This window comes from Clytia hemisphaerica, unplaced genomic scaffold (assembly GCF_902728285.1).
Source record: "Clytia hemisphaerica strain Z4C2 unplaced genomic scaffold, Clytia hemisphaerica genome assembly, whole genome shotgun sequence".
NCBI lineage: Eukaryota > Metazoa > Cnidaria > Hydrozoa > Leptothecata > Clytiidae > Clytia > Clytia hemisphaerica.
The window spans coordinates 1,289,339-1,310,282 of NW_027103768.1; the positions used below are offsets into that span (position 1 = coordinate 1,289,339).

The 20,944-nt window shown below is 35.3% G+C and overlaps 2 protein-coding genes across 2 annotated transcripts; one reads left to right on the forward strand and one right to left on the reverse strand.

Moving 5' to 3' along the window:
- Positions 1-720: 720 nt before the first annotated feature.
- On the reverse strand, positions 721-8,798 carry LOC136805811 (small ribosomal subunit protein eS7-like). The gene is made up of 6 exons (XM_067062371.1): positions 8,715-8,798; positions 8,283-8,509; positions 4,213-4,275; positions 3,794-3,855; positions 3,187-3,337; positions 721-822 (listed from the first exon to the last, which is right to left on the reverse strand). The coding sequence occupies exons 2-6, from the start codon at positions 8,499-8,501 to the stop codon at positions 754-756; spliced, it is 564 nt and encodes a 187-aa protein (XP_066918472.1). The 5' UTR covers positions 8,502-8,509; positions 8,715-8,798; the 3' UTR covers positions 721-753.
- Positions 8,799-8,841: 43 nt separating this feature from the next.
- LOC136805805 (ribonuclease H1-like) lies at positions 8,842-18,768 on the forward strand. Its single transcript, XM_067062366.1, has 9 exons — positions 8,842-9,048; positions 15,335-15,425; positions 15,648-15,717; positions 16,336-16,377; positions 16,557-16,704; positions 16,852-16,909; positions 17,519-17,603; positions 17,836-17,960; positions 18,284-18,768. Exons 1-9 carry the CDS (start codon positions 8,927-8,929, stop codon positions 18,362-18,364), a joined length of 822 nt encoding a protein of 273 aa, XP_066918467.1. The 5' UTR covers positions 8,842-8,926; the 3' UTR covers positions 18,365-18,768.
- The last annotated feature ends 2,176 nt before the right edge of the window (positions 18,769-20,944 follow it).

Sequence of the window (20,944 nt, forward strand, 5' to 3'; positions counted from 1 at the left end):
TATTTCAATTTGGGAGGGGTTGGCAGACTTGCAGGCTATATTCTGAGCCTTATTGGACTATTTTCTGAGATCCTAAGGTCGTAAGTCTTAATTCTAGTGTTAACACTCAGAGTTAAAACTCTACCCTTAAAACCTACTTTAGAGCACTTACAAATCGATTGCGGTTTCAAAACTTCCCAGTGGATTTCCCTTTTTTCTCAAATATTACGACCATGATTGTGTACAAGGAAAAAAATGTAATGAAAATCTGCGAAAACGGCGATTTCTGGCATTTTCGACCAGAAAATATTTTTTCTCAAAAATCAGACTCGGCCAAGTTTTGCTTTCTGCAAAAAATCAGAAAAAACTAATGATGAAATCTTGAGAAAATGCCAAAAATTCGGTTTTCCGGCATTTTCGGCCGGAAAAGAATTTTTTTCGAAAATCGGGCTCCGTCACATTTGAGGGTTTATAGTTACACATCTTTGTGCAAAAAATCAGAAAAAACTAATGAGCCAATCTCGAGAAAAGTTGGTAACGAACGAACGAACAGAGGTTAATTTATATGACCTCCACCGGGGTAGGTCCAGAAAAACGAAAGTAAATGGTAGACAAAAAGTAATGAGTGAAGGCAAAACGAGATTAGCGTACCACTATGAAAGAAACCGCCTCCGGAGGTCGAAAAGGGCAATTTTTGGTAGATTTGTGAACTATAGGCACTACAATAAATGTAAACGAAAGTTTGTTTGTTTTCCATTTTTTCTTCATTTTAATTTATAATTCAAAACTAAAATGTGTGTCTTTACCAGTCAACCTCTTGTAAACCGCAGCAAATGTATCGAGCTAAAACAAAAAGACATAGCATGTTTTTAACATATTCACACTGACAAATTCATTTGGTTCCGAAAATGTGGATTTAATGACTCAGAACGATTGCCTGTCACCATAAAATGTAAGACTGGGGCGGCAATACGATTCATCATCGGGCAAAGACTGCAAGAATTATCTCGCAAAACCAACCCCTCCCCTGGTTGAAGAACAAAGCATAAGACTCAGAGCGATTGCCTGTCACCATAAAATGTAAGACTGGGGCGGCAATACAATTCATCATCGGGCAAAGACTGCAAGAAGTTTCTCGTAAGACCCCTCCCTAGTTAAAAACAAAGCAAAGGACTCAGAACGATTGCCTGTCACCATAAAATGTAAGACTGGGGCGGCAATACGATTCATCATCGGGCAAAGACTACAAGAAGTTTCTTGTAAGACCCCTCCCTAGTTAAAAACAAAGCAAAGACTCAGAGCGATTGCCTGTCACCATAAAATGTAAGACTGGGGCGGCAATACGATTCATCATCGGGCAAAGACTGCAAGAATTATCTCGCAAAACCAACCCCTCCCCTGGTTGAAGAACAAAGCAAAAGACTCAGAGCGATTGCCTGTCACCATAAAATGTAAGACTGGGGCGGCAATACAATTCATCATCGGGCAAAGACTACAAGAAGTTTCTTGTAAGACCCCTCCCTAGTTAAAAACAAAGCAAAGGACTCAGAACGATTGCCTGTCACCATAAAATGTAAGACTGGGGCGGCAATACGATTCATCATCGGGCAAAGACTGCAAGAATTATCTCGCAAAACCAACCCCTCCCCTGGTTGAAGAACAAAGCAAAAGACTCAGAGCGATTGCCTGTCACCATAAAATGTAAGACTGGGGCGGCAATACGATTCATCATCGGGCAAAGACTGCAAGAATTATCTCGCAAAACCAACCCCTCCCCTGGTTGAAGAACAAAGCAAAAGACTCAGAGCGATTGCCTGTCACCATAAAATGTAAGACTGGGGCGGCAATACAATTCATCATCGGGCAAAGACTACAAGAAGTTTCTTGTAAGACCCCTCCCTAGTTAAAAACAAAGCAAAGGACTCAGAACGATTGCCTGTCACCATAAAATGTAAGACTGGGGCGACAATACAATTCATCATCGGGCAAAGACTGCAAGAAGTTTCTCGTAAGACCCCTCCCTAGTTAAAAACAAAGCAAAGGACTCAGAACGATTGCCTGTCACCATAAAATGTAAGACTGGGGCGGCAATACAATTCATCATCGGGCAAAGACTACAAGAAGTTTCTTGTAAGACCCCTCCCTAGTTAAAAACAAAGCAAAGGACTCAGAACGATTGCCTGTCACCATAAATAAAGTCTGGGTGGCAATAGAATTTATCATAGCAAGAAAAAAGATCTTGCAATGAAATCTGATTCATTGTATCAACCTTGCAATTGTCAGAACGATTGCCTGTCACCATAAAATGTAAGACTGGGGCGGCAAAAGAATTCATCATTATTGAAAGGCATGACAAGATTTTAGTGTTTTACAATTTCCTCTCTTTTACCTGATTTTTGACGTAATCTTTGTTCGTAATTTATAAGAACAGAAATCTTGTCTGTAGTCTAAAGTTCTGTATTTAAACAACTTTTGATAAGAACATTTTAATTCAAACTTCTAATTTCGATGATTTTTCCAGTTCATAACTATGTAAATATTTCAGTTTTCTATGAAGATGTTGGAGTAAGCTTTCATTGACAAAATGTTGGGAAAAAGATGTTTTAACGACTTTAAATGCTCTTGCACATCTCTGACTTACTTAAAATTTTCTTATAAAAATGCCAGCTGCACAGAAAGAGGAGTTAATCTTGTTTACTTGAAAGAACATAGAAAACATATCACACAAGCTACGATATAAATTTTGAAAAAGAGGGCTTTTTTAAATGGCCATAGAAAGTGATTGAAAAAAATCTCTTGAAGTGAGATAGCTCATTTTAATCTCCCTGGAATAATTTTTCCAAAAATTAAAAAAAAAACAATACCTAAAATCAGACCAGACGTCCCCTTTAAATGTCCAAAATGTTTTCAGCTGTAAAATAGAGAAGTCTTTTTTTGCCCTAGGTAACCTCATTTTAATATATTGCAGTGTATTGTTCTAACCCTAAGTTTTTATTATCTGGCACCCCACAGTATTGTGTACTTCAGAATTTATTGCCTCTCACCACAAGTTTAAAGCTATCTGACTGGGGCGGCAATATAATTCATCACCAGTAACACCTGAGCAATACCGGAGACGAATTGTTGGGCAGCTTCATCTACAGCACTTTGACTTAATTATTTAAGAAGTTACCACCCAAATCTAAAACATTTCTATCACATATTTACCTTGTGTTCAACATTAGTTTGTTGGGCTTTTTCTAAAACAACTTTGACCAATCTGGAGGCATCCAACTTGACACGTACGCTTTTACCGACAATTTCTGATGGGTAAACTAAATCTTCAAGGATTGAATCATGTACCGCAGTCAAAGTGCGACTAAATGCAAGAAAGTGAATTTTATGCTATATCAATAGCAAGGAAAAATGAACCAGTAAACTTTCAATTTATAATTCAATCCCTGATTCTTTTGTTGACAATTTAGACGAGACCAAGTTAATCTATTCCCCAACAACACCTGTTTTTTTCCAAAATCGGAAAAAACTAATTTTGAAATTGCAAAGCTGAAGAACGGACTTGAAGTTTTTTGCAGATATTTAAAAAAAGTTAGAAAAGTGAACAAATTTATGGAAATGACTCACTCAATGATAAAGACGAAAAAACAAAATGTCAAATCGTTTAGGTCGTGACCCATATTTTTCTGAAGGTCTTCCCATAGAACAAATTAAATTTGTCATGAAAGTTTTTTTCAATCCAATTTCAGCTAAATTCTGTACACTAATATACAAACTAAATTTTTCTAAAACAGTACTAAACACGAAGATTTATCTTTACCTTCTTGGCCTCATTTGTTTCTGAGATCTGGTTTTTCTTGTTGGTTTTGGAAGAATACGTCTCTAAAAAAGAAATAATTGAATGCATTAAGTGTTACCACATGTAACAATTTCAACTTATTTATTAAGGTTAAGAAAGGAATTAAATTTTGCTTGCATGACTCAAGATTTGATTTGTCCTTTCTTCCTTGCTTAAAGCAAAAATCCCACTCTTTGAGTAGAAATCATATCAAAAATAGAACTTCAGCTCTAGTTTTACTATTCTTAGTGGGGGATAACTAATTTCAACCTTTAGGAGAGCTTTTAGATCACAAGTCAAGAGTAAAACCTAAAGCTGTATATCGTGTAGACAAAAAAGCCTAAATTAGTGCCTGAAAAGTTGCAGATAATCAAATTGTTTTAATTTTTATGAAAACTTACTTGAGCAACAACTACAACATGTTTTCCAGAGAATTTCTTTTCCAATTCACGGACTAATCGAACCTATAATAGAACAATGGAAAACTTAATAAAACATTGCCTGATAATAATTAGCAGTGTTGTAACCAAAAGCTGGACATGACTTTGAGCTGAAACTTACAAAACACTTCCAGAGAAAAGATAATGTAACAACACGCTTATAGAATTTGTAATATGATGTACAAAATCATAGGCAGTTGAACAATTTATGTTGCATGCTACTTATTCTGAGGAGAAATACCGAAGCTTCTCAACAGCGATTAAAACATGCTTTAAAAAAATATTTTGCCTAAGATAAGATTATGTTTAGTAGTTATTACAAAGTTTCTAGAGTGTTCAAGACTCCCTTTTATGAAAATATGACATTTGAATTTGCAACGTGACCTGTCAACAATCTAGAGAACACTGTTGTAACCGGGACAAATTCTCTTACAGAGTCATGGCCTCTTTTAAATCTCATTTACAGTAAAATCTCAAAGACACCTCCAATTAATGAACAGTTCTATTTTCCCCTGCCATTTTTAGTCAAATCCTCATAAAAAAGTTCAAATGCAGAAACTCAATTAGTAAACAGTCTTGCACGAAATGACCAAAAACCTAGTTTTTCCTCCCTAATTAGCGGACATTGATGGTCAAACTGGCTAGAGACTTAAGAAAATTAGACAAGACTGGACAAGATTGATTTTTCCAAACTATTTCTCAAACACTTCAAATCTTCATTTGACAAATTGCTTATAGACGTTGGAGTGCTCCCTTTATCCAGTCGATAATTTTGATTTTGTCATAAAACGATAAAAGAACTTCAGACCAAAATTTTTACTTACTTAACCCTTTTAATAGTACTTAGTAGTAAAAAAAATGATAGTCTGAAAATCAATATTTTCACTAAATCTCTGTGGTGTCACACTATTCAACACCTACCCAGATCATATCTGCAGAATGATGTTAGTTATTAATGTACAATTGACTCCTAATGGTGAATCAACAATTTTTTTAAATTTTGGCTAGAACTTATTTTAGCGCAAATATGTTCTATTTAGACTTACTTGAAGCTTTTTTGTGAACTCAAGAAGTTATTTACGCGTGCGTTTGGTTTGGGAACGCGAAAATTTGCAAAGACAAAATAAATCTGGAGCACCAAAAATGCTTTTTTAAACACTTTTTTCCACCGAAAAACAAATAACTTTTACAGACTTACCTTCCCCAAACATTGAAGAAGCCTCTACTAATTAAAGTAAATGAGATAAGATAAGATAAAACCTTAAAATCAACCAGAATTTACAACCTTTCGGGTGTTTTCATCCTGTTATGGACGTGGAGCATGCAGGTCTGGAGTGCTATTTCTGGCTATTGATACCTTGCTCAACCCCGACTAAGCAGTGTTTTAGATTGAGAATTATTTTTGGTTCCAGTTCCCATGGTCTTTTTTTCATCCAATCAGATTGCGTGATTTCACTTTCGCTTTCTCTAGTCCAATAAGACTGCGGTATTTTGAGTCATGTGACATCTCTATTGAAAAACCCGCGCAGAATAAAATAGAAATACAGGGGGTCACACTACTGGCTACAGGAACTGAAAGTAAGCAATTAAGGCCAATATTTTTGGTTTTTCTGAAGGACAAAAGGTATAGGAAGCTTCACTGAAGGAGGGATAAGGCTGGGACTATCTATTCAAAAGATATGGACAAAAAAGGCACTTTTTTGGGTGATAATTAAGATTTTACTTAGAAACTTTAATTCTCTTACCGCGGCTCGGCCCCCCCTGATATTAGCAAGGGAACTATGTTGGCCACCCCTACTGAAAATTTCAGATCAAAACAAACAAGGAATTAATTCCTGTAACTCGAAGAAAATTGGAAAAAGCTGGTTTTTGACTGTTTCTTATCCTAAAGTTCTATTTTTGTTAAAAACTATGCAATTTATGCTTGGATTTCTAGAAAGCTTACCCATTCATTGTCAATATATTTTTTATTTGAAAGTAATCTCCTCATGGAATAAAAAGATATAGTCAAATCTTGTAGGGTCATTTTTCAAAAAAAATTTGCCAATATTGATTTTCGCATTTCGCAATTTTACCCTACGCAAACGCACGTGTTTAGGCAAAATACTAAAATTTTTAATTTTAGTGAGAAACTTATTTTGGTGAATGACCTAAAAAATTAATTATGATGGGAACTAAATTTGGCAAATTTTGAATTCACTCGTCAATTTCGCCAGAATAAGTTCCCTCAAGGTGACATCTGTAGGACTCAGCTAAAAGACGTGAATGAATTTCATTGCCATCATCTAACAAGCAAGATGTAAAACGAGCAACCAATGATACTTCTCCTTCAAAATATTGAGCTGTAACTCCAAAGTAAAGATAGCACTGGATAGCATAGGTTAGGCGATGGGAATTTGATGTTCTGTTTACCGTCGACCGCTCGCATGCTCTTGAGCCGCTGCTGAAAAAAGTTCATCATTTCTTAAAAACTCATTATTTTTTCTTTTCCTGTGCTAAGCTATCCAAAACACTCAAAGTGAATCAAAAATAACATCTTCGCTAACAAAATGTGCGCCTCGAGTAAAAAACATGGTTCCAATCACGTCCGCGAATGGGGCAGGCATTTTTTTAAGCAGTGGACGGCGTCATGGGGGTTTTAGAAATTTGCATTTTAGATGCGTCTTGAACGGGTTTCAGTTTTCGCGCATGTCATTTTGATTCCGAAAGTGAAAGCAGCTCTATTTCATGGTGGAATTCAACTTCGTTGGAGATTGGAAGCACCAGGTAGGAATAATGAAGTTTTGCCGCATCAAATATTTTTTGAAACTAGACGGTAAACAGAAGATCAAATTCCCCTCGCCTTAGCAAACAGTTTTCAGATCAATATCTTTTCTGTTTCCAACACAAATTGAACAAAATACCCTGAGATCGGGTAACTTGCATTAGAGGAGGCTAACATGCACAGTCCTCAAATGAATGAACTGGCTGGTCATTAAAATACAAAGTTAAATCAAAACAAAAATGGTAGAGTCGTAGATCATTTGTTTTGAATTTTGCTGCTTTGATTGGTCAGTTATTAACCTGAAATCAGATTGTGATTGTTTTCTGCACACCACGCTGAAGCTCTAAAGGGATGTGTGAAAACATAACAATCTGACAAATATTCAATCTCAAAATCATAAGGACTATGTTTTTCTAAAAGACTAAATGACATCAAAGTTGCGTGATTATGCTTGTGAATAGGGCACTGTATTAGTATTTGACTTTTTAATGCACAACAAGATTTATCTATTTTCCTCAGATATATAATTTTCAAGCGCCTTCAGAGCTTTACAGGACCCTGCCGACGCACACCGGACCGCAAAAGTCCGGTGTAAAATGAGAATTTTTTTACCACTAGACAATCTCTACAGCGGACTTAAGGAAGTCGGATGTCCGGTGTCGATAAGGCGGCAATCACAAATGTCTTCATTTCGCGTCCTCGTTGGGTCTAAAAAGTGAGTCGGTCGGTCGGTCGTAAAAAATTTCGGGTTTCCATTTTTCCATCCATTTTTGGAGTCCTGTAGGAAACTGCCAGCCGGCCAGCATCCAAAACAACCGCGTGTAATGGGTGGTTTAAAATTATGACCTTTGAACACTGTGACCTCCGACCCCAAAATGGCGCATGTAGTGATAAACAAAGTCAAAATGCTGCGAATGCGCTAGAAATCGCTCGCAAAAAATCGGCAATAATAAAATTTTTGAACGAAGGAAAGGTCATTGACAGAAAAAGTCAGACACATTTACCGACTCGCCGACTCAATTCTACTCAATTTTTGAGAGTCGGTCGGGCGACGCGAAAGGAAGATATTTGTGATTGCCACCTAAAGGATATTTTTTTCCACCGGACAATCAAAACACTGGACATGACCAGTCCGGTGCGTCCAGTGTTTCTTAATTTTTTGTTTAATAAATGTCCGGCGTCCAAAATTCCCTGTATGCAACACCGGACTGACACCAGAATTCATCCAGAATTATCAACAAAACAACCAAAACTTCCAAATCAGTACCTGGATCTTTTGAAATTGCTTCAGTAATGGAACAGGTACAAAGATGATGAGACATTTCTTTTTGTCCCCAACGTCCAATTCTTTGGCACCAGTAATATATAACTCTCGGAGTTGTGTTTTGAGGTCAGAATTGACCTCCAAGTCAAGAAGAGCTTCTCCAATGGATTTCTCTAACTCATCTGGTGTACCATTGTTTGGTTTCACGACTTTGCCGAACATGACTGGGTCTAAAACGAGCGAAATAGCGGGACTTTAGTAAATTTTACCAACAAATTACTCTGTCGTATTCTAGCAAAATGAGTAAAACACTGATGGCATCTTCTTTTAATCTTTGAAAATCTGGTAATTCAATATTTTAGGAAAGTTAGTTGAACCATTGATTTGCGAAATACGGCCAAGAATAAGTGATAAATGGCTTCCAAAAAGTTGTACCTTGGCAATAAGCCTTCCACTTAGTATCGACTTTAAAAAGACATTTTGAATGTCCTTGTAGAAAGTTGAGCGAGTCTGGTTTGTCTCGATTACAGCTTTTTAGGTAGGTTCGAAAGTTTGGCAAAGCGAGACAAAAACAATAATAAATATGGCTACCATGCTCCTCACGCGTGTCTATATCGTATCAAAAAAAATTATTTTTCAATTCTCTTATGAATCGAACCTTCTTCAATAAGATTTTCGACCTTCTTTGTTCTTCCTTTATGGCTCGTAGTAAAGGAGGTGGATTTTATGCTGTTAAGCGTGGCAGGAATATTGGAATTTACATGACATGGTAAGGAATTTTCTATTGGTTATCCTACTACAGTCTTAGATTAAGAAGGAGGTAGGCTACGTCCATATCTTCCTTCGTTTTTTCAAAAACTCCTACTCTTTGAGAGTAAGGCCTAAAAGCCTGGAGCTGTCTATTGTGTAGAATAAGAAGGAGGGAGATCAGAGATAAATAAGTGTTTGGTTAATACCGTGAGATCGGGTAACTTGCATCAGTGGAGGAGGCTAACATGCATAGGGCCATTCCAGAATTTGTCTATAACAGAGGGCGGCGAACGACACAGGATTTCCGAGGGCAAAAGTTTTCACCAAAATTCAAAATTTCTAAGGCGAGAGAAGAAAATGTATGAATTTCCTAGGCAATTGAATTAGAAAAGGCAAAAAAGAGTGGAATTTCCGATGCATTTTGCAAAAGTATATGGATTTTTATCGGAATTTCTGACCACCACTGGAAAAGAAAAGTTATTTCCAAGGCTAGAAAAAATTTAAAAATGCACGTCGTCCGACGGGGGGTAACAAAAATTTTCTGGAATGGCCCATAATAGCCCTCAAATGAATGACCTGTCTGTTCATTAAAATACAAAAGTTAACATCAAAACAAAAATATTAGAGCAGAGCCGCGAGCGGAGCTGCGTACCGTAAGTTGGTCTAATGTCGACATCCGTCTTCTAATAGGATGATAGGAACAATAGAAACTGAGGAAGGTCGGAATAGCTGATTGACTTTTTTGACTAGCGAGCGCGATGAGAGGAAAAATCTTTAGTCTATCAGTGATTTCGACCTTCTTATTATTCCTATCTATAAAGAAGGATGTCGAAATTAGAAGACGGATGTCGACATTAGACCAACTTACGGTAGTTCATTTGTTTTAAAATTTTGCTGCTTTGATTGGTCAGTCATTTGATCCGGCTATGCATGTTTCTCTCCACTGATTCAAGTTACCTTACTTCACGGTAAGATTGTCTGATTTTGTATGTGAAGTTTGGCTATTCAATATATTTTTCAACCATAACAGGTATATACCGTAAGTTGGTCTAATATCGACATCCCTCGTCTAATTTCGACACCATTCTTTAGAGACAGGAATAATATGAAAGCTTGAATCACTGATTGAAAAAGGATTATTCCTCCCTGACTACTAAGCAAAGAAAAACAGTTTCAACCTTTCTATCAATTTCAGCTGATAAAAAGGGTGTCAGAATTAGAGGAGGGGTGTCGACATTAGACCAAGTTACGGTAGCCTATTGACCTTACTTTTTCTCATCAATAACCCTCTGGAGATTAAGAACAGTCAGGGAACTCCCTCAATTGCGGTATACTTCAATTACAGTATACTGCAATAATTGCAGTAGTTTTCATTTGTGGTTAGCCTACAAAGGCTTAGGCAGCCATCGAAAAATTGTTCTGCTCCCGCGCGCGTCATCGTATTGGTTGTAAAAAATACATGTGGGCGGGCAGGCGGTTGGTCAGAAAGATTTCAGGGTTTTTGAAAAACTTCTTCTGATCAGTCTTTTTTGTGTGATTTCTTCCTACTTCTCTGCATTGGAAAGTCAATGGAAAATATGATGCAGGTCGGTTGACATGAACACTCGGGTAACTTAATGCATGTCCCAGAATTGCATTAATTTTTCCGCCCCAGTTCCAGTCCCTAAACCATAACAAACTATACATTTTCGCAAGCGTATTTGGATGTAGAATACCGTATTCGGTGTAACTTAAATTCCTTCTCAGTATAATTAGAGATATGTTAAAAAAACCTGATTATGACGTCATGATTAATGACGTCATAAATACAAAAAGTTGAATATCTCGAGAAATATAAATCAAAACTTTATGAAATTTGGACCAGTGATAAAGTACATTGAGATGTTTCAAAAACTTTTAAAAGTATTTCCCAAAATTAATGACGTCAGCAAAAATTGCAAGAATTCGAATTTTTGCGATAAAATGCTGACATCAGCAAATTTTCAAATTTTTTAAAAATAATTCTCCTCCTCTTGATGAGTTCTATCATTGGTCAAAATTTCATAAAGCTTTGAGTATTAGTTCTTGAGATATTCAATTTTTAAAAATTATGACGTCATAAATAGTGACGTCATAATCATGTTTTCTTAAAAAAACTCAAATTCTGTTGAGAAAGAATTTAAGTTACACCAAATACGGTATTCTACATCCAAATACGCTTCCAAAAATGTATAGTTTGTTATGGTTTAGGGACTGGAACTGGGGCGGAAAAATTAATGCAATTCTGGGACATGCATTAAGTTACCCGAGCAGAAAAATATTTTAATGGCCGCCTTATGACGGGTACATATAGTGCTGAGTCGACAAAGATAAACAAAGATCAACTGTAAAAAAACTTATAAGAAGAAAGCTTGTCTTTTTAAAAAGAATCTGATCTGAGTACTTGCTACAAAAAATAAGAGGGTGATGGAAGCAATAAAATTATAAAAAAATAAGAAATACAGAGGCCCCATAGTGCCATTCAAATTCACATTCATTATTCTAAAAATAGGAAACCAACAAATTGACTATGAAATTAAAAAAGGCAAGCCAGGTTTTCGGAGGCAAAAATCCAAAATTTTGTGGCTTGAACTTAGCTCGATCATCAATGTTGGGCTAAGATAATGTTTTGCTATTTCCAGACGGTACTAATCGATAAATTCGATTATCGAAGTAATCGAACGACCACTTATCGATTAACAATCAAATGTCAAGTACCAAAATTTCAAAAAAATTGTGAGTATTCGATCAATTTCTTAACAACCCTTCGAACACTCGATAACCGTTTGAAGACTTTATATGTTATTGATTACTTTCGATAACTTTGACAACTTTGATAACCAATTACTATGATATATCTTTAAGAAAAACCAAAAAAAATGACCTAAATTTTCGCCCTGGGTTTCCTCAAGTAACTCATATTGCGCGTTCTGATTGGTCGGAGAAAACGAAAGTGGTTTTCGCGCATGAATCGAGTGTTTTAATTAGCCGAAATAAACTTGGTTTCAGATTATTATGACACGGTGCTACTGGAAACATATTTGATAAAATCGAAGGCTGGAAGGTACTCAATACAATCGAAGGTATTCAATATGATTGAAGGTTATCAAAAAGTAATCGAAATGATTGAACAAATCGAAAAATGGTCGAAGAAAATGCCATAACCTGGAGTCGAGTGAGTATTCGATCACCGATAAAATCGATAGGTGGTCACTGACTACCTTCGATTATTATCGATCATTATTGATTACTTCGATCACAATCGAACGTTCGATTAGTACCGTCTGTTTATTTTGGCCCAAACATGACCCCGAAATGTTCAGGGTATGTTTGGGCAAAATTGTAGGTTGTGAGTCATCTTATATTATTTTTTGAACTTTTGATTATTTTTCCTATTTCTATAAATTAATCCAAAGGCTACATATGTACATTTTCCTAGATACTAAAAAATAAAATAAAAAATAGCACTAGCCGGTACCAGGCGTTGCACGCCGGTTAAGCTGTAGCTGAACGCACTAAAAGTCCTTTGGGTGTTGAAGCTGGCTTAAAAAAACGATCAAATAAAAAATAGAAATCTCTAGAACATTTAACTCTAACCTTCCCCGCGTGTCTTATCTTTTAACCATATTTGGATCGTGTCCCCCGTGACATAATTTTTTGTTTAGGTCAAAAGTTATCAGAAAGAGCATCGTTTACTGTACCAGTGTCGTTTGAAACGACTCAGCAGGTAGTTATTTTTCTCGCTTCGCTCGCGTTAAATATGCCGTCCAGTTTAAATGACAATTTTTCAGGAAAAAGTGGGAAGGTCAGAAAGAATATTGCAACTCTTTGTTTTTATCAGATCGAAAAAAAAGAAGACAATTCTAAGTTGCTTTTTTAAACCCTTGTCATAACTTTTCGAATTTAAACATAAAAAATGACGTACACACTTTTTAACAGTAACAACGACTTGAATATTTTTATAAGAAGAAAGAAGTTAACTAATTTTTTCTTATGCTTTATATCACCCTTTGAAGTTTTGAATGCTGTTGTTGTCCACAAACTTTTTGATTTTTGGCCCAGCTAGCTTTAGCGTACTGGGCCTTTCATTAGCATTCTGCCCGGTGTCAGTGTGTAACAATTTACTAGGCGATACGCGTTTTCATATATGGCGTTTTCAAGCACAGGCTAATTCAGATTGTGAAGGATTTGATTGGCTGTTAGAACATGATTGACAGAATAAAAAACAATTGAAATCGTCTTTATTGGTTAAAAACATAAAAGGAGAAAATTTAATTAACTATTAAAACTATAAGAACATAACAGATGTAGTGTGTTTTAAGAAAAACAATGTAACAAACCGTAACAAACCTTCTTCTCTTTAGGAAGATGTTCTTTTAAAAAGTTGTTTTTACATTTCTCTATCATGTGAACAGTTCAGTTGTTCACGTGTTAGGAAAAAAACATCTCTGTATATAAGATTTAAATATTATGAATTATTTCTTATTGTTGTAAATAAGAGATAGCCGAATGGTTTAAGGCGTCTATGGCTTGTATTAGCGACTCCAGGTTCAACTCCCCTCTGCTACTCAAGTCTTGTTCAGTTCATACTTTTATTCGCTGGGCCTTCATGCCCTCTGGGCTTCTTGTTATGTTTTGATTTACTTTTGAAATATTCTTTTCTATGAAATGAAATTGTTTTGTTTTGGAAAGAATTCGAATGACATTAATAAATACGATCGTTAAATACATTCGAAAACATTTAAAACAAAAGAAGAGAGAAAAAGGCAAGTCTTGGCACAAATTGAAATTACTAAATGTAGATGGGCCTTAAATTTCAAAACAAAGGCTGTATAAAGTCTAAACCAAGCTCTATCCGATCTTTTGCAAATGGCGCGAATCCAAAAGAACAAATTTGTGGAGCAAGGGACTAAAAGTCATAATTTTAAAACACAAACAAAGCGAAAACGAAAGTGGTGACACACAGACACACAAAGCACCGCTATTAATATATAGAATCTAAAAACACTGATAAAAAACAACATAACTAATTATATATATTTTAAGATTATCCAGAGACATCTTGGACAATCTTGCCTGAGGGTAACACCAATGATTCATGTTCACATACTTGACTGACTTTAGGCTCAAAATATTTGTATATTGCTGTTTGGATGACATCAGGTAGAATGGCTACCTGATGTCATCCAAACAGCAATATACAAATATTTTGAGATTCGTTGTTGTAGCATTTTTTTTTCTTTCACTGTCAATTTTTTGTTTTGCCATTGAAATAAGGAGGATTTGAAAAATTATCAAAGATGCTTATGAATGCTGAGAAAGCACTTTATCGTTTATTTCACTCTCAGGCAAAAGAATGCGCTCCAAAACTTCTAAAGGGATTTATGAAAAAATATGAAAAACTGGTGCTTTTTAATGAAATTTAAACATATATATTCGAAAACTATGAAAAATTACCTAAATTTTGAGCCATAGATGAAAAAATTTGACCTGACCCAACCTGAACCAACCTTGAAAACTAATTTGAAGAACAGCTTCCAAAGAAAAAGATCAATGAGAGAACACCCATTTATATGTGTGGGAATTTTTTTTACTTTACGTGTAATTAAAGCCTAACAAATCAAAGCGCTATCTTGGGAATCAAAATGACAAATTTTGGTTGGTTGATTTTGGCTGCTGCACAAATATTTTGTTTCAAGCTTTCAAGTTTTAATTATATATAACTGTCTTTGGAACTTGATTGAGGTAACTCTCTTCTTTGATGCTGCAAATAAATCCTGTAGATGACTGATGTTGTTTTTATTGATAGCTTGATTTCCTAGTTTGACTAACTGACAAGTAGTCATTATCTTTTGTTGGCAAAGGAAGGTCGACGTTTGAAAATACTTTATCATGCAGACTGAAGACACTTCTCCTATGGACAAAAAACATGTTGTAAGAGACATTGTAAGGCTACATATCGGTGTCAGACACAAAGAACTTACTTAAAAATAATAGAGATGCTCAAAATTGAGACACAGGTAAATTCCAAAAGAAATAACCATCATTGCTCTGAAAATGATCATAAAATAAATTGGGGGTTGAAAAAAATTAAAAGATGTTAAATCTCTCTAATGTAGCTAAACATAAATCTTGCAATCCAAGCCACAATAATCTTCCAACGTGAATATCACTGAGTCAATAAACACAACAATTTATTTAGATATTATATGAACTTTTTAAAACACTTTAAACTTTAGAGTTAAGGAAAAATCACCTACAATTAAAATAATTCTTTCCTTTTTTAGGGCAGAATGTGAAAGTCAAGTAAAGGGTTTTCATGGCGCAAGGTACAAAAAGTTTGGCTCAGAACAAGAAGCACAAAGTTTCATAGATGAGGTGACGAATTAAACTAAAACCTCTTTTTATCAGGGAGGCTCTTGATATTTTTTAAATTATAACTGACTACTTGATAATTGAGTTGCTATTAGTGGGGTTACAGGTTTTGAACTTGTTTTGAAGGTTGTGGAGAGGAACAAGGGGTTATTTAAAGCTCAAAGGAATTCTTTATTTTAAATAGATTTAAAAAGATATGTCATATTAAATTACTCCTTTTCAAAGGTTTCATCCAGCAATTCTTCACTTGGTGTTAGAAGAACACAGACTTTTAAAGCAAAGTCACAAAACACTGGTAAGAATTTTCTCCTCCATACATCTGTTGATAGTTCTGTTGGTATGCTCAAGAGAAACATTGTAGCAAAGGTTTGGCATGCTATCTTCTCAAAAATATTAGAAAGTTATATCTTGATGGGTTAAAATCAACCTTCTTCCCAAATATAATTTTCGCTGTCGAAGAATTCTTATTCAGTTGCTCTTCATAACTTTCTGTTTACGATAGCGGCTTCCTGTCACTTTCAAAACTTTTCAAAGTCTTCCAAAGTCACACTCGAATGTCCAGCCACGATGGCCAGCCACGATGGCTAAATAGATCTTATTTATAATTCTTCTAAGCCATTTACTTAATTGTGGTTAAAAATTGCAATACAATGTTATCTTCTTTCTCCTTTCTTTCATAGAATGAAAATCGTATCATTATTTCGGCAGCTATCTTTTTTCCTTTAGAGTTTTTTATATGTATAGTGATTCGCTGGATTGGGACATGCAGCGTGCAACACTGCGCATACGGCTATAGATAATGCTTCTTTCAAATTCAATTTGTGTTCTACACCATTATATGTAATGTCTTTACAATAGTACATAATATTATGAATTGAAAGAAAAATAATCACAATCAAATTTTATTTTTTAGCCTTTCCAGGATCTGTTACAGCTCTATCTAAAAGAACCAAATGTAGGTACTCAAAAAATTTGCATTCCCTATAAGGATACCCTTATTAAGCTCGACCAATATATATAAAAATAAAAATTAGAAAATATTTAGATGTTGGAATATTTGAATATTTAGTTGGGATTTCTTCGTTCATGACTATACAATAAGTAGCTAATTTTAAAGCTATTTTCTCCTTTCAGTGATAGAAGCTAGAAGTTTGTCAACACAAGCCTCGTCCAGCTCCACATCCTCCAAGCCCGTTGTTTATACAGATGGTTGCTGCCGTGGTAACGGTAGAAGTGGAGCCATCGGTGGAATCGGTGTTTATTGGGGACCAGATCATCCTAGGTACGCAATAATGTGATAATATTTTGGTTGAATGTATCCAGGAGTTGATTCTTTGCGTTTGTTTTGTTACCATATCGTGTTTTGTGTTGACATTTAAAAATAAACTATTTCCTTTTCTTAGGGGTTTCCTTTTTTGATTTTTTTCAGGAATATAAGTGAACCGTTACTAGTAGACGAGCCAACTAACCAGAAAGCTGAACTGGAGGTTAGATGAGTACTGACATTATTTAATTCACGAATAGACCTTGTTCTCCACGTCAATGTGTAGAAATCATTATTTCAATGGATATGGCGATGTCAATATTTTTTATAGGGGTCAGTAGCGTAGACAGGCGTGAAGGAACAATTGCTTAGGAGAGCAGATTTTTACGACGAAGCACTTACCTACCACTTACTTGTGGTATAAAAACATAGTTACTGTGCTGTTTAAATCTCCTCTCCTAAACAAATATTCCTTCATCCCTGTCTACGCTACTAGGGGTAATTAATTGTTTGATTGCATGATAAATTGCGTGGTGGATTTTAATCGTAGCTGTTTAGAACATGCGGATCTTCACACTCCCCTGTATGTATGAGAAAGGAGTTGTCAGCCCAAGTCCGCCATAACTTTTCAGGCTTTAAGCTTTTAGGGGGTTAACAAAGTTTAAGTTAAAACATGTAGTATATCTGATATTGGTTACAGAATGTGGTATCTTCTAACATAAATGTCAATGCAATGAGTCGGGGGTTTTTATAGGGAGATTAGGGAGGCTTTTCACACTATGGCTGTTATATAATATTCCATTACTTTGTATCCTTCTTTTGCAATATCCAGGCCGCCATCAGAGCGATTGATTGTGCGATAGGAATGGGTCTGGATGATCTTGAATTACGAACAGATAGTACATACACCATCAAATGTAAGAAAATCTCATCATATTTATGACAGTGAAAGTCCTTATGAATTGCTTCAAACTCATCAAAACTCAATCTCAAATTGTTGCTGCTAAATTGTACCACGTTGATCTCGACATCATAAGGTAGTATGAAACACCTTAAGATATTGATAATTTGATAAGCTGTAGACCTTTGGTTTAACAAATGGTATAGACTTCTTCAAAAGTACAAAGGTTTTGTATCTCTTCTTTCCAGCAATGACGGAATGGATTCCACGTTGGGAGCGGAACGGATGGAAAACTTCCAAAGGAACTGATGTTCTGAACAAAGAACAAATGATCCGGTTGAACGATTTATGTAAACGGATTGATATAAAATGGGTGAGGAGTTTTGCATAAAAACAATTATTCTACAAAAATTCAAAATTCCAAAGGGGTTTAAACCTGCATTTCCAGCCACACAGGGATGGACCTCATCAACAGGGGGTATACGGTTTTTTTCTGGAAAAGCCCAAGTTGAAAAATTGAAAGAACCAGGACTCTTGGCATGATGCTTGGGTTCAGTTGCACACCCTTTCGATTTCCTTTTTTTTAATCAAAAAGCCCTGACCAGGACTTATTAGGACCTCCTATTAGCTAACTTTGAAGCAGATTCACACTATTTTTATGGTTCGTTTGCTGACTTTAATACACCGTTCATTTAGACGCACGTTCGCGGACACAAAGGTATCCATGGCAACGAAGAAGCAGATCGATTGGCCAATGAAGGAGCAATGAAAACTTGAAAACGAAGCGTGGTTGTAAAACGGCGACTAACGAACGTGGGATTTTCCTTAGTGTCACTCATGGTGTAATGTTGGAAATTCTGTCAAATTCCAAATAAATAAATGAAGAAGGACTCGCCTACTTTCAGTTATGTTACCTGACAGCTTCAAATGACAATGTTAAAGACAATTTAAACAGTATTACTTGTAAAAGGACATTACAGTGTGCCCGAAAGAAAATGGGACGGATTTTATAAATTTAGTATCTTTATTTATTTAAATTTTGTTCGACTTACCTACCTAGAAACACTGTAGTTTTTGTTAATGTTTACCATTTGCAATACGGTGTTTTGTCCTCGTTGTGGACAATTGTATATCATCCACAAATGCTCTGCTGAGAAAGAAAAACTTTTAAATAACAATAATATAGGAACTTTAGCATCATCGTTTCATACTCATGAAATTTTCCATCATTAGAGAATTTTTTTATCCCTTTTTGGTAATTTTAAAGTTTTTGCCTCGTTTTGGTGAAAAACTCGTCCCCAGGCCCCAAAGATCTAAATTTTACAGATAGAAATTATACCCTCAAAAAACTTTAAATTTGGCAGGGATTTAGCCTATTTAATGTGACGAATGGTCGATTTTAAAACTTTTTTGGTGATTTTTGAAATTCTGCAAATTCTGCAAATTGACCAAATTTAATCCCCGTTGAAATTAATCGTAGCTTTCACTAAATGCCCCCACAGAAAGGTCATCTCATGCACTTATAAAGCTTTTAATGCTTTAAAAATTAAAGCATAAAAAATACACTCATTTTGTTTTATAAGCATAACGTTTATAAGCATACTAAAGCTCAAATTTCCAGAAAAATTAAGCATATGCTAAGCATACCTTGAGGCTCAGCCAAAGAAATTTTTAGAATTATAATTTCCAAAACTTCAGAAAATAACAGAAGAAATCATATGGTAAACATTCGAAAACAATGTAAAATGTCTTCATTTCTCTCAAGATTAAAGATAGGGGAAAATGCGCGAAAATTTTTACCACCCTTCATAATTTTTTTACCAAGCATAGGGTTAAGCATAGTCGAGGCTCAAAATTGAGCTTTACTTAAGCATAGTGAGCTTCAGCCGAAATTTACCGTATGCTTATAAAACAAAATGAGTGTAATCAGGAATAATTGATTGATTTAATTATTTATTGATTGATTGAAAAAAAAATTATATTCCATTAACAAAATACTTGAAGAATTCATGCAGCTTAACAATTAAATAAAATTCAAAGAAAAGCTGGAAAAGCTTCTCAAAAACATATTTCGAAAATCATGGTATCATTATCTTACTGACTTTCACATCTCCTTGTTTGTTTGTTTTTTCTTACAACAATATATGTCATGATCATTCACTAAATAGACCTTTTCCGATAATGCTGCAGACATCTTAGATTGTAGGCAAAATATATAGCGGTGAATAAATCAACAAGGTAACCAATCAGAATTAGCTTGTTTATTTTTCATTGGCTGCTATATATTTCAACAATTCTCTATTGCTACTTTGCCTAATAAACAATAGTAAGATGATAAGATGATACTGCGTATAAAATTTATCAAAAAGTTCTGCGCCATCTGAAATAGACCAATCCTAGTTAAGGCCCGGGCTCCACTTGCTTACGCTGTGATTGCAGGCAAAAGAAAAATAAAGGAATGTCATTGTGGTCCATTCAGACGTACCAGTCAAAAAGTTGAAATTTGCCTAATTTTTTTTCAAGTGCATAGTACTTTTTCATGATGCGATCTTTTCTCCAAGCTGAAAGGATTGAAGCCATTAAGATATGATTGCAGCGCAGACAATGAAGAGACGGGCCTTCAGGAAACTAGACTTTTTGAGCTTTTAGCTATATACTCTCACTTTATGGTGTTCCTGTATGACTGTCTGTGTGCCTAGTCTAACCACCGTTAAATGCCTTAACTTGGAAAGTTAGAATTGGAGCTATTTCACCAAACCCTAGAGCGTAAGTTATTTAGGCTATGGGGCCATCCATATAGTACGTACGCAGTGAAGGGGGAGAGGGGGGTTTAGCAAAAGCTTACATCTATTGTTTAAATGACATCATTTCTATTGTTCTCTGCGTACAAGGGGGGCGGGGGTATCAAATTTTTGGAAAATCTTTGCGTACGTACTATATGGACGGCCCCTATCACAACTGCATGAAAAAGTGGAACGTGCGCATGCAAAGTTAAACGAATGTAAACAAACTTTTTTCAGGTTTTTAAAATAGATTTACCACACTGAACAAACAGTGAAAACACTCTAAGTGAGGTAAATCTATTTTGAAGACCAAAAAAAAAAATCATTGATTGACATTCAACACATTCAACCACTTTTGGATTCAACTTTACTTATGTGTACATTCAACTTTTTTGTACTTTGCTGGTATCTTGCTTTACCAAGTTAAGAAGGACTTTCTCGAGTTACGACCATATGATGGTCTTTAAAGTTCAAGAAGCTCTATAAACAATAAAGCTAGTTATTAATATAATAACAGAGAAAGATAAATTACAGTTTGAACAAAAATATCAAATGTACATTTGAAAACTTGAGC